The 14,263-nt window shown below is 38.5% G+C and overlaps 2 protein-coding genes across 6 annotated transcripts in view; one reads left to right on the top strand and one right to left on the bottom strand.

Annotated features, from left to right (window-relative positions):
- Positions 1–14,263, top strand: part of LOC123316468 (potassium voltage-gated channel protein Shaw-like) — a 229,838-nt gene that overhangs the window by 145,522 nt on the left and 70,053 nt on the right. The window lies entirely within an intron of this gene.
- LOC123316469 (potassium/sodium hyperpolarization-activated cyclic nucleotide-gated channel 2-like) overlaps positions 2,797–14,263 on the bottom strand; it is a 43,615-nt gene continuing 32,148 nt past the window's right edge. For all 3 annotated transcript variants that reach the window (XM_044902555.1, XM_044902554.1, XM_044902553.1), the window contains 3 exons: positions 5,629–5,820; positions 4,661–4,884; positions 2,797–3,135 (listed from right to left, as the gene is read on the bottom strand). In XM_044902555.1, coding sequence (XP_044758490.1) covers positions 2,869–3,135; positions 4,661–4,884; positions 5,629–5,820 — 683 coding nt within the window. In that variant the 3' untranslated portion in view covers positions 2,797–2,868. The remainder of the gene's footprint in view (positions 3,136–4,660; positions 4,885–5,628; positions 5,821–14,263) is intronic.

The raw sequence follows: 14,263 nt of genomic DNA on the forward strand, positions 1-14,263 counted from the left end.
CGAGTTCTACATGAAACGATTGACGAAACAAATGACTGGTGCATAAAGTGGAAAATCAAGCTACATGGACAAAAGGGCCAAGCAATAATACTTCAGAAGAGAAGACTGCGACCCACAAAGAATCTAGAAGTTGACGGCGCAGAAATCGACTGGAAAAATGAAGCCAAATATTTAGGAATAACGCTTGACAAGGGACTTACTTGGAAAAATCATATCAAACAAGCAATCGACAGAACGAAAGCAGCGATGAATAGAATCTACCCTCTGATAGGAAGAAGAAGCCACATTTCGAAAGAGACAAAATTGAAGATAATCAAAGCCGTTGCTAGGCCTCAACTGACTTATGGATCAGTTGCCTGGGGTTTCGAGGCAAAGAGCCATATCAAAAAAATTCAGGCCACTGAAAACAAGCTGCTACGATGTGCAATAGATGCACCTTGGATAGGAATAGATAGACTTATAGGGACCTTAACTGGAAAACCATAACGGAATTCATGAACAGAAAAGCAGAAAAATTATTCGAAACAGCGAAAAACCATCCGAATCAAAAACTCAGGAGACTGGTGGACTACGACCCAGAGGAAGACAAAAGGAGGATACGAATTTACCGAAGGAGACCAAGAGATCAATTTAAAAGAGATTAAAATAAGAACAGAAACTTATTGAAAAATCCAATAAAGTGTTATCCAATAGAGGATAAACACATTAATCCCAGCACGATAGTGTGCGAGAAGAAAACCGACTAAGAGATGAACGGTTTATAGGCAAATGCCCGGAACCAATATTCAAGAAGCAGTTAAGGGTTTTTAGTAGGTCTCGAGCTCAGGGGAGTGAGAATCCCCATACTCGTTTCCCTCAGGAGAAGGTGGTTCGTCTGACTTGCAGATTTTTCCCATGCTACATAAAAAAAAACATCGGCTTTTGAATGCTTCTGGAGTCTTGATGGAAACAATTTTTTGAGGACTCCGAGACGTCAATTTACATTTTCGATGAGTTTTCAAAGAGATTCTACTCAAAATCACAAGCAACTTTTACAGGAATAGGCCGAATGGTCACGTGAATTTGAACAATCAATTGAGGTCTGTATTTTTCACAGATGAGATGAGATATGGACGAATTCTTTGGTGCACAGAAACCGCAAATCGATTCAACGGTTCATTTGTTTCAATGGATGTAGAAGATTTATAGGTGCTTGAGGCTACCATGAGTGTGCAGATTTACATAGAGCAAGTCCTTGACAATATTATTTTTGTGTTTCATGCTGCTCTGGAAATTCAATTCGCATTTGGCCCTACCCCCTCGGTCGCCAGATCTCAATCCCATTGAACACGCTTGGAACTAGCTACAAGGAGCTTTGGATTCTCATCAACCTCCTTATACACTACAAGATCTCAAGTTATTTACAACAGCTCTGGAGAGAAATTGATCCAGTCTACTTCAAGAATCTTATCGAGAGCATGCGAAGGCTCTCTACTGAACTGAATTTTTTAAATTTTTTGAGTACTTCAAATACTAAAAAGGAATGTTCTCTCAGAATTGCTAAGATTATGAAGACATGGGCAGAATAATGAGTTAGATAAGTGAGTAAACAATCCGGTTTTATATTGAAAAAATTTGTGAAAAAAAATGGGATCTATCGAAATATTCCCACAATTTGTGAAGTTCCTCAACTTCTGTGGAGCAGTTTATACTCGAAGCACCCTTTTTCTTGTCCTTATAATGATATATTACAGACACAAGCTTAGAAAATCTGAAATTCCATTTGAACTTTCGTTCAGGAGGAACTAGTTTCCGCATTTGTATATAAGTTTGAGCCTGATAACAACTCCTGCTCCTGTATCTCGTGGTGAATCCCACAAACCCAGAGGAGTTAGAGTGAAATACTTTGATTCAATATCTATTACAGTCTCCCTAAGATTTCTAAGAAGTACTGTTTTCTTTTATCTTCAATACTTCCTTCATCATCATTCATTGCCTACCTTGAAATTCAGTCAACTCATATAGAAAACAGAAACTTTCCACCTCAATATCACAATCTTTGAAAAACCTCAGAGACGACCGAATACGAATCGTGGAGGTTTGATGTTTGATAACTGAAAAAAATTTCATTCTCAGAGAAGAAAATATGAGAAATATTTTCAGGACAAGCACTATTCCTTGTACTGAGATAGGTGTGTTCTTCGTTGATACTATATTTTGATAATAAAGTCATTATAAATGATTGTGGTATTTGGCTTTGAATTATTCTGTGCTGCTACATACCGTTCGGAGCCTAATAACATAACATTTTTAAAGGCCTCGTATAAATCTCATGAACATAAATCTGCTCATATTCTGTTCGGAGTCTCCCAGGAAAGTGTTCTCAAGTACAGATAATAGCTGGCGAGAGCACTTGAATTCAATTACTCCCCAACAACCTAAAGCTGTGGTCATAGACAATTTACCACTTAGGAATATGAAGTGCATGTACTCACCAGGGAACTAGTACAGCTATGTTATGTGTCCATTATTGGGGATTTTAGAAATATATACATAGTTTTCCACTAATTACGATTGGATATCGGCTAACCTGACACTGCGTCGATCGATTTATAACTTTTACTTGAAGAGCATCAAGAATAAACAAACAGTAAATGCTGTGAATGCCAAATATTTCATGTCTCATACATATTCAAGGATCGTTACTCATCTGATGATGTTCAACTTCTTATCTATTTGTCTCTCAGTTTTACGAGTATACTTATTGATTATAGACACCTGAAGAGGATTAAAAATACATAAGATTTGAAAATTTATTAATTTGAGTACTTAATTAATTTCCAATTAACAATTAACACAGATAAAAATTCTTTTCGACCAAATGAAATACTACAGCTTTTCTGTATACGCCTTCTGGAATAATTCCAGTTTGTAAGTTTCTTCAAGTAATGCAGTTTTCTGTAGCCTCTGCTCAGCAATCTGCTGCATTTTTTCAAAAACCCCATATCTGTCATACTTGAAGCAGGATCTGAAAGCTTTCTTATCCAACCTATAAACTTCGCACACTTCGATGGCTATTATATCTGTTGTCCTTTTGGTATTCTTCAATATCAAAGCTATTTCTCCGAAGTACGCCCCATCTTGTAAGTGGCAAACCTAACAAAACAAAATAAAAAAATTCAAAATATTACGAGAAAAAATTTTCTGTTGACTGAAAGGTTTTTCCAAAAGTGACGCAAAAATAATTATTCGTAATTAAGTGAGGAATAATTTTTAATATATCTATTATTATCTACTCATTTATTATATTTTCACCAATATCAGTCAATAAAGTTATTACAATCTATTAGTCTATCCCTTTGTCTGAGCATTATCACATTCATAAATCACTAGTGATATATGTATTGTTATTTACTGATGGTCCATTGAACATTCATAAATCACTTATGAGTTATGAGTCATTATTCAGTGGTCTATTAAACTCATTGTGCAAACCACAGACATAGACACATCTATGTTCACAAACACAGCAAACTCAGACAACTACGACCTGAATAGGAGCAGCATCTGAGCTATACTATTGCTATACAGGGTGTCTTCAAAAATAAGGCTTTTTTTGACAGAAGGTAGAACTCATCAAAATAAGTCGTTCAACCAAAAATTGTCTATATAAAATATCCAAGAGTGCTGAGGTACAACCCCTAGTTCGACAAAATTTCATTGAATTTCAAGTACGGGACTGTGAAAGGTGACTCCGGCATCACAAAAACACAAAAAATATAAACAAATGGCTGGACAATGATCAGTGCCAAGTTCATCGAATTAGATGCATCAGTTCACTATTGAGAGAATCATAATCGTTGTATCCTGCAATTTAGGGTGAAAAAAAGGAAGAAAATCGAGGAAGTTTCTTGAAGGTGCTTATGTTAGTTATGTTGAAAAAGTGTTATGAAACATGAGGAAACATCTTCATTTCATCCCATTTTTACGACGATTGTTGGAATGTTCGAACAAGAAGATTGTGATGCCCGTTGTGAAAAAATTCGTTAATAATTTAGACGAATTTTATTGATGAGATTTGGAAGTATCATTCTATTTCTTACACTTGTGTCCTAAGTCTCTTCTGTTAGTTGACATCGAAATGCGCCATTTCATAAAATCGTGTAAGTTACTGAAAAATAATGAGAACAATTCGGCAATCCTAAGTTTCCATTTTCATTACCACGTAAATATCGTGAACGAAATCACATGGCTGAATCAGGAGATGAGTTTTTTCCCACTTCTTTGCGATTATTCAGCTAACAAACGGTCTGGGGTCGTATTAAGATATATTTCAGTAATCATTTAAAAATTTTTTCAACTTTGTCATTTTGAAATATTTGTAAAGGTGATTTTTGGTGATACGCTTCATTTTGATCAGTTATACCTTCTGTTGAAAAAAAAAAGCCTCACCTTACCTGTATAGTTGTGAAATGCCAGCAAGTGTTACGGCGAGTATAAGAATATTGTAATATCTCATATCATTTTGAATAGTATGAGATATTACAAAAGGAATTTTTAGACAATCTTAGACGAAGTATAGTATTTTACTCTCATATTATGGCTTTTATTCGACGTCATGTGTCCACTTAATCATAACATCATAACTATAATTTTTGTCGATAATGCTTGAAAGTCTAACCTCTCTGCCTGAAGGTGTGTAAACTGAAACTGTTCCACTGGCCAAGAAGTACATGCAGTCACCAACTGTTCCAGCTTTTATAATGATGTCGTTCGGAAGATAAACCTCAGCTTTCAAATGTCCAAGCACATCGGATAAAATGTTTGGTGGAAGTTCAGAGAAAATGTTCACTACATTAACCAACTGTCTGCAAACATTTATATTCACTTCTTTTCTAAGGTTTTCTGTGAATGAGATGAAAATAAAATTGCAGAGGTTGCTAATAGTTCATCCTTATCTCCACTCCATCCATATGGGACAAAAAGAGAAGAGAATACCACTGAAGGTATACAGACCACTGACGCATGACGTGACGGAGGATCAAGTCACAATCCCTTTGTAAAATTTTTGAATCATGCGCATTATGATGTGGTCCCACGTCACGTCAGAGTAATTTGCACCAACGCATTCTTCGTTACTATATTATGAAAAAATATATTCAAAAACGTCACATCACTGATGTGGTCTTAATTATTTGCTTCTTTATCTCTGGAAGCAGTTTCATCGAACCGCCCTCATCCTCAAAATATTCAAGACTGTATTTCAAAGAATCGCCTGCGATTGAGCAATGAATAACCGTCTTGAGTGCTTAGGATGTGTGAGTTTTCTTTAATATTGAACAAGATTTGAATTTGGTAAAAAAATAATTTTCGATCTAACTGCTGGAATCGATTATCTCGATAATAATCTAAATATGAGACAAATCTTGACAATTTTTATATGTATATGGTATATTATACTTTTGCGGTATACATGCAAGTCAATCCTGTATATAGCTCATTATCTCTACTATATCACTCAGTGTACGAATGAATGATTAAACTTTTTTCTGCTGGACATATTTTAAACAACGCATTTCAAATGAATGTCGGATGAAATTCCCTGAATACTTTCAGCCTAGAATTTAATAACGTCCCAGAATATTTTACCTGATAAAATAGCTGTGATAACTTCTTCCTTGAAATATTTCTTTTGATACCTGTGCTCGTAATATTGAACGAGACGATCTCTCATCGCCAGGGGTAATTTTTTGTTTTTCATGAATTCATTGAGCTGATTCATGATTGCCTGATACTTCGTTTCCAAGGTGTACCTCTCGAAGATACGGGATATTATGATAACTGAAAAATAAATTTGCATTTGTATATCTACCAAGGGTTTCCTGAAATTATTAGAGGAAATCAATCAAATGGTCGTGAAATTTTTGCCATTAATATGATCGTTAGAATGCGGGCTTCATCGTTTTACTCTATAGCACTGCTCCCCAACTTAGCCAATTCAAAAAAGAAAGCTCTTCTTATAGCACCTCATTCAATAACATTTTCTCAGCCTTATTGGGTATAAAAAATTTGTAATCGATTGATTGAAAACTGCTATATGGAACGAAACCAAAATGAAATAAAACAAAGTATCGAAGTAAATAAACTATAAATGTTCAAATTGCTCTCCGAAATCTTGTCAACAGTACTTTAATCGAATTACGCATTATTTTTGGTATACTCCAGGTAAATTTCGAAAACTAAAAAGGGGTGTCATTTGTGGATTGAAAATAATAGAAATGAATGTGAATCAATCTGTGTAACGTTTATGTTGATAGTCCTCCAGCAGAACAGCCAGTAGACATTTGGTGGTCCGACTTATCGTAGGTTATCCACTTTTTCAATAAGCTTAGAGAACATCAAATGAAAAAAGAGTACACCTGTATCATCAATAGTTATTTTTCTTCTTGTTTTTCTAGCTTTCATTCTCGCAAATTCGTTGACAATTTCTAGAAAACTGATATTCCCGATGATCAATAATGACCATGATTCGATTGTTGAATCTATTTCAACCATGGTTGATCTGAGTGTTTAGTCGTGAATATTAGGTTGCCTAACTCGCATTATCGGCGAGCAATAGCTTACACGGAGGTTCTCACCGTCTGCGCTCAGGTTGAGGCATTCCTCAACTCTCGTTCTGATTTTGAGGTGCTCACACCAGGGTATTTTGTGGTTTTTCGCTCCCTCGCCGCTCCTTCTGATAACGATGACAGTTCAGTGTCTGTCAACCGTCTGTCTCGTTGGCAACTAGTCCAGCGATTTCAGCAGGTTTTATGATTCTGGAAGCGTTGGCGTCAAGAGTACTGCCTACCTTGCAGCAACGTCATGATTGGTTGCATCCATCTACTCCTATACCTACTTTCAGGTACCGTTGTCCAACATTCGACAGTCCGAGTCATTCGCTTGACAAAAGAAGACGTGCTATAGTGCTCCTAGTGCTATAAAAGAGAAAGCGGAAGAGAAGTTCGAGGTGAAAGTGCCCACTAACAAAGCTACGGAATATTTGATTCCGACTGTGAAGTTTGTGTAGGTTCTATATTTGTTATCGGAATTTTAATTCGTTAAAATTTTCAAAGTTGGTGTTCATCCTCAGTGTCCAGAATTTGTTTCTCGTTGGCAGAAAACATCAGGTGAGCTTATTTTTCGTATCTTTTGTCTGATTCTTCTCATAGCGTAGAAAACTTTCGGCTTTATACCATAGTTTTATATTAGACTATTTCAGTGAAGATTTCTGAATATTTTATTATTTTCAAATTGTTTGATATTTTGAGATTTTTTAGTATAAAACCATGTCGGAAACCTCAGATAATGAGGGTTCCTACATGGAAGCGACCGATGCTGAAGAATTCAGCGAAGGCGAACACGAGGAGCTTGTAAAGCTCAGAGAAGAAAATGGCCAGTTGAAAGCTCAAATTGTCCAACTGACCGAAACTGTGTCACAGTTGGTCGGTGAGATGCGCCTCTTGAGAGAGGAAATGACCCGAAATAATATGCCAAAATTCCCCATTTACGCCACTATTACAAAACCGGTAGCGGGTTCCAAAAATAATTCCCTTAAAGGAATTGTTTCACAACCCGAAACAAGAAAAAATGATACAACGTTGGTTGCGAAGGCCCCAAATGCGCCCCCAACTAAACGCGCGCGAAAAGAAAGCTCCTCTTCTGATGAGGAGACCGTCAAGCAGACAACGGGAGTGCCTAAAAGGGATAAAATCCCACCCATCATGATGATTGGTACATCAGATTGGGTAGAGATCTCAAAAGCTCTCTATACCAAGAAATTCACCTCGAGACGTTGAAGCAGGTAGATGTGTTGAATGATACCAGTGCGATACGTCATCTCTCGTGTTGTAAAAGAGAAAGTCGAAGTGAAAGTGTACACTAGCGAAGCAGTGCGATACGTCATCTCTCGTGTTGTAAAAGAGAAAGTCGAAGTGAAAGTGTACACTAGCGAAGCTACGGAATTTTTGATTCCGTCTACGAAACTTCCGAAGTTTTTTGTAAGTTCTATAAGTGTATGTGTTATAGAGCGGAAATTCGTTCAAATTCAGTGTGTTCAGTGTCGAGTCCAGATCACCCCCAAGATCGCTGGTTCCACGGATATCACTGGTGAGTCGATTTAGTTTTCTCATAGTATAGAAAATATATAACTTAGCCACATAGCTTAGAAGTAACATATTAGTGAGTATTTCCAATATTCATTATTACACAGAAATACCTTATATAGTTCAATACGGACAAAAAGCCATGTCGGAGGTCTCAGACAATGAGAGCTCCTACATGGAAGCTACGGACACTGAAGAATTCAGCGATAGAGAAGCAGAGGAGCTTGTAAGGCTCAAAGAAGAGAATGAGCAATTGAAGGCTCAAATGAATAAATTAACTGAAACCGTAGCTCAGTTGGTCGGGGAGATACGCCTCTTGAGAGAGGAAGTTAATAAGAGTAAAGCCCCTCAATCCCCTAGTTTTGCGGAAATTGCAAAACACATTTCGGCACATAAATCTCCCACATTTGCAGAAATTGCAAAGCCGGTAGCAGTCCCCAAAAATTCCTCCAAACAGGAAGAGAAGAAAAATTTTGCAACTCAAGTTGCAAAAACCCAGAACGCGCCACCCACAAAACGCGCGCGTAAAGAAAGTGCATCTTCAGACGAAGAGACCGCAAAAAAAGCAACGGAGATACCTAAAAAAGGTGAAATTCCACCCATCACGACGATGGGTACAGCCTCAGCTCAACAGAAAAACACTCCTGTGGAGGAGAGGAAAGAAAAAATCCCCCCTGTCACCCTGAGAGGTACGTCCGAATGGACGTCAATTTCCAACGCGTTAATGCGAAACGGTATTAAATACCAAAGAGCGACGACAGTAAAGGACGGTATAAGAATCGTCCCACAAAGCGCCGATGATCATAGAAGGATGACGGACTTCCTTCATAAAATAAATAGGGAGTTTTACACTCTTCAACGGGAGGAAGAAAAGAAAATATACGCGGTAGTGAGATACCTACCGCTGGATGCAGATATCCCGACGATCCTTGACGACCTCAAGGATCAAGGGATCGTCGATGCTGAGGTCATAAGGATGACCTCAAATAAAACAAAAAAGCCGATGCCCTTATTGCTGGTTAAAACCCAGAATAAGGGTATCTTCGAGGTGAAAAGGCTCTACAACATGAACTGTGTTGTTGAACCTAAGAGAAGGACGACCGGGCCTGGACAATGTTACCGCTGTCAGCGATATGGACATGCCCAAAGTAAGTGCACTTTTCCATGGAGGTGCGTGAAATGCTCCGGTAATCACAGCTCCAAGGAGTGTACGCTAACCAGGGAGAACGAGGAGCGAAATGCCTCTTGTGTTCTCTGCGGAGAGCAAGGACATCCAGCCAGCTACAAGGGATGTAGCGAATGGAAATTGGTCACTAAAAAGACCAAGAGATTGCCAAGATCGAACCAGACCAGCTCGAGGCCAACACAAAATACACCGAGGCCATCCCAAAACTCTTCGGAAGTGAAGAAACCCCAGGAAACTGCAACCAAAGTGGTCAAAGACACGGAGAATCCAGAGAAAAAGATGGAAAAGTCAAAAACCGTCAAAAAAGCCGAAACCAGGAAAGGAATTTCTGGAATCACTGAGGAACTAGATAAGTTCACGAAAAACCTCCTCAGCACGATGATGCACAATCTGGAGAAAGAGATTGAGAAGAAGATGCAGCAAATTATTAAGAATATTTAATGGCTGAAACGACGATTAAGAACAATCTCATAATTGTCTCTTGGAACGTCGAAGGATTGAGAGCCCGCAGATCAGAATTCGAAGAACTGATTGAAGAGAAGAGACCGGATGTCATAGCTCTCCAAGAAACCCAAGAAACAAGACTTAACGCCAACGTTCGGATAGCATTTCCCAATTACGATATCTACAGAAATGATAGACCTAACAGCACAGGTGGCGTTGCTATACTGGCTAGAAGGAATATGGATCACCATTTCGACCAAATATTCAATGGACAAGAAGTAGAAGCAATATCGATTATTGTGAATACTAATCGAGGACAAGTGAAGATTATTTCAACTTATAAATCACCGGATAAGGACATGCTGGAAGAGGATCTAAAAATGCTACTAGAAGGAAGACACCCTAAAATCATAATTGGTGATCTTAACTGCAAATCGCAGGAATGGAATAGTCGGGTGGAAAATACCAACGGGAGAAGACTGAAGATTTATGCTGAAAAACTTAATGCAGTTGTAATAGGACCTGATATACCGACCTACATACCAAGAGTAAATGGACTACCCGATGTACTGGATATTGTCGTGATGAAAGACATCACTGAAGAAATCAGCATTGATACAATAGAAGACGGAACTTCAGACCACAATCCCATAGAATTCATAGTGGGACATGGCCCAAGAAACGAAGAAGAGACACAAACCAAGGATCGCACAGACTGGGAGAAATATAAGAATTTACTTCAGGAGAAAATCACGGAAATTCCCCAAATAAACATCCGGGATGAATTAGATGAAGCAGTTGAAAAATTGGAATATCAAATAAAAGAAGCCTATGAAGAAAGCACCAAGAGAATAAGGAAACCAATTCCGAAACATTCACACGGAGATACGCCAAGGGATATAAAGGAACTTATAAAAAAGAACAGAAGACTCAGAAAAATCTACAGAACAACAAAAAGAGAAGAAGACAAGAAGAAACTGAATAAGCATAGCCAGATATTGAAAAATGCTTTAACAGAACTGCGTAATAACAGATGGCACCAGAGATTAAGGAAACTGAATACAATAGATCACTCGGCTTGGAAAATGCAAAAACGCTTACGACGAGAACAGACAGTTATACCTCCACTGCATGGAGCAAACGGAATGGTATATACGAGACTTGAAAAAGCCGAAGCACTTGCCGACTCGATTGAGAGAGAAGCCAGAATAAATTACAGAAATGATGATGACAATAAAGATCTAGAAGAAGAAGTGGAGGCAAATGAAGAACTGATGATGGAACCACCGGAAACCGAAATCATTCCAAACCCGGCTTCACCAACAGAAATCAAAGAGATCATAATGAAATTGAAAAACAGGAAAGCGCCGGGAGAAGATAGGATAACGAATTATATGTTGAAGAAATTGCCTAAAAAAGGAATAGCAGCCTTGACGAATATAACAAACGGAGTGATGAGGACCGAATACTACCCAAAGAGATGGAAAACAGCAGAAATGATAGTTTTCAACAAGCCTGGAAAGGAACGGAAATTTCCTCAAAATAATAGACCAATCAGCCTACTATCAGCACTAGGAAAAATCGTCGAGAGGGTTATCGCTAAAAGGCTGAATGAGGAAACAGAAATGTTGAAGATAATTCCACCCGAACAATTTGGGTTTCGACGAGAACATTCGACTGAACTCCAATTACTACGGCTCATAGAATACGTCACCGAAGGAATGCAGACCAGACAGGCCACAGGATTAGTTCTGATGGATATCGAGAGAGCTTTTGATAGAGTATGGCACGAAGGCCTAATCTACAAGATGAAAAAAGCAGGATATTCGACCAAGCTGTGCAAGATTATAAGGAACTATCTGAGGAATAGAAACTTTTATGTGAAAATAGATGGAGCAACCTCTCAAACCAGACAATTGGAAGCGGGAGTGCCTCAAGGATCGGTACTTGGACCTCTGCTTTACGTAATATACGTCTATGATATCCCGAAGAATGCTAGAAATATGCTCACCTTGTACGCAGATGACACAGGAATAGCGTTCAGACATCGACGCCCAGAGATCATACACCGGAGACTGCAGGAAGCCATAGATGAATTACTCAAATGGTGCATCAAATGGAAAATACAAATCAATGGAAGAAAGACTCAAGCAATATTACTGCAAAAGAGAAGATTGAGGATGGAAGAAAACCTTGAAGTTGATGGAGAAGAGGTTGAATGGAAAAATGAAGCAACATACCTAGGAGTGACGCTTGACAGAGGACTTACATGGAAAAACCACATCAAATGTGCAGTTGATAAAACAAAAGCCGCAATGAGTAAACTTTATCCACTCATAGGCAGAAGAAGTCACATGAATAAGAACATCAAGTTGACGATGATTAAAACAATTGCGCGACCACAACTCACATATGGATCGGCGGCATGGGGCTTCGCAGCCAAGACCCACATCAAGAAAATACAGGCCACTGAGAATAAACTCCTTAGAATGGCGATGGACGTACCCTGGTTTGTTAGGAACAAACAAATCTACAAGGACTTGGAATGGGAACCAGTTACAGAATTTATGAAGAGAAAGGCGGAAAGGATATTCGACAAAGCCAAACAACATACAAATGAGGAACTACGAAGATTAGTCGACTACGATCCAACGGAAGAAGCTAGAAGGTCAAGAACCTACCACCGAAGACCCAGAGATCAGTTAAGTATTTAAATGTAACCAAAGAAGAGCTTAACCTATAAAAGCTATAGGCAGCATACAAATATCAACACGACTATGATCGTGTGAGAGTCCAGAAACCATAAGAGTCAACTGGTTAATAGGCAAAATGCCCGGAACCTATGAAGAAGCAGTTAAGGGTTTTTAGTGGGTCTCGAGCTCAGAGAGTGAGAATCCCCACACTGTTCCCCCTCAGGAGAGGGTGTGTTCGTCTGTTTGCAGATTTTCCCCCTGCTACACCAAAAAAAAAAAAAAACAAGAAATTCAGCTATAACCGGGCTACTGTAGTGAGAGACGGAATCAAGATTATAGCCACAACAGTAGATGACTACAGAAAAATAACTAAATTCTTCGACCAACTTGGAAAGGAGTATTTCACATACCAGATGGAAGAGGAAAAGAAAATTTACGCCGTCATTAGGCATCTTCCAATAGACGCAGATCTGGAATTGATTAAAAATAACCTGAAATTCCAGGGAATCGATGATGCTGAGGTGTCTAAAATGACATCAAACAAAACGAAAAAGCCGATACCATTATATCTGGTTAAAACCCAAAAGAAGGAGATATTCGACATCCAACGACTCTACAACCTTTGTATTACAGTCGAACCAAAAAAGAAGGCAGAAAGTCCAAGCCAGTGCTTTAGATGCCAAAGGTACGGACATGCACAGAACAAATGCTCCTTCCCGTGGAGATGCGTGAAGTGCTCAGGAAGTCATAGGAGCAATGATTGCACACTCACCAGAAAAGGTGAAGAGAGAAATGCCACATGCGTCTTATGTGGAGAAGAGGGCCATCCAGCTAGCTACAAAGGATGTAGCGAGTTCAAGTTGGTGACCAGAAAGAAGAATTCCCGAAAATCAGTTGAACAGAAAGAGAAGGTAACAAAAACAACAACTTCGGAACAAAAACTTCAGGAAGTAGCGAAGACCCAACCTACAGAGCAGGAAAAGAAGGGGGAGACTCCAAAACCCGTTCAGAAAAAAGAAGGACAGAAGAAGCTTACAATGAAACAGGCTGTGAACAGTCAACAGGAGAAGAAAAAGATATCTGAATCAGCCGATGATTTAGATATCTTCACGGAAAAAATTTTCAACAAGATAATGTTGAAAATTGAGAGGGAAATGGAGAAAAAACTCCAAGCATTATTTAGTAAACTGAATTAATGGACCTTACGGATATTAGGAAGAAATCCCTCAAGATAATCTCGTGGAACATAAACGGGATCAACACTCGGAAAGCCGAGATAGAACAAATAATATCAGAAAGACAACCTGATATTAAAGCCCTACAGGAAACAAGAATAAACCGGAACAGACGACTGAATTTCATGAATTATGAAACATATAGATGTGACAGAATTACAAACACCGGAGGAGGAGTAGCAATATTGGTGAGAACAGATCTGAAACACTACTTTAAAAGTAGATCCGACAAAACACAAGGAAAAACAGAAAAAGTGACGATTATTGCCGAATTAAAAAGGCAAAGAGTCGAAATAACCTCGGCGTATAAGCCACCACAAAACAATCTATTGGAAGAAGAGATAAACAACATGTTGGAAGGATCAAACCCGAAAATCTCCATCGGAGATTTCAACTGTAAATCCCCATTATGGAACAGCATAACAGAGAATAGAAATGGCAAAAAACTCAAGGATTTCGCCGAAAAACAAAATGCAATAGTGATTGGACCAGAGCTACCGACATATCTTGCTTTTGGAAGAGGAATACCAGATGTAATAGATATCGCGATATTGAAAAATATAACTCAAGAATTCTCGATTG

The sequence above is a fragment of the Coccinella septempunctata genome, chromosome 7 (genome assembly GCF_907165205.1).
Source record: "Coccinella septempunctata chromosome 7, icCocSept1.1, whole genome shotgun sequence".
NCBI lineage: Eukaryota > Metazoa > Arthropoda > Insecta > Coleoptera > Coccinellidae > Coccinella > Coccinella septempunctata.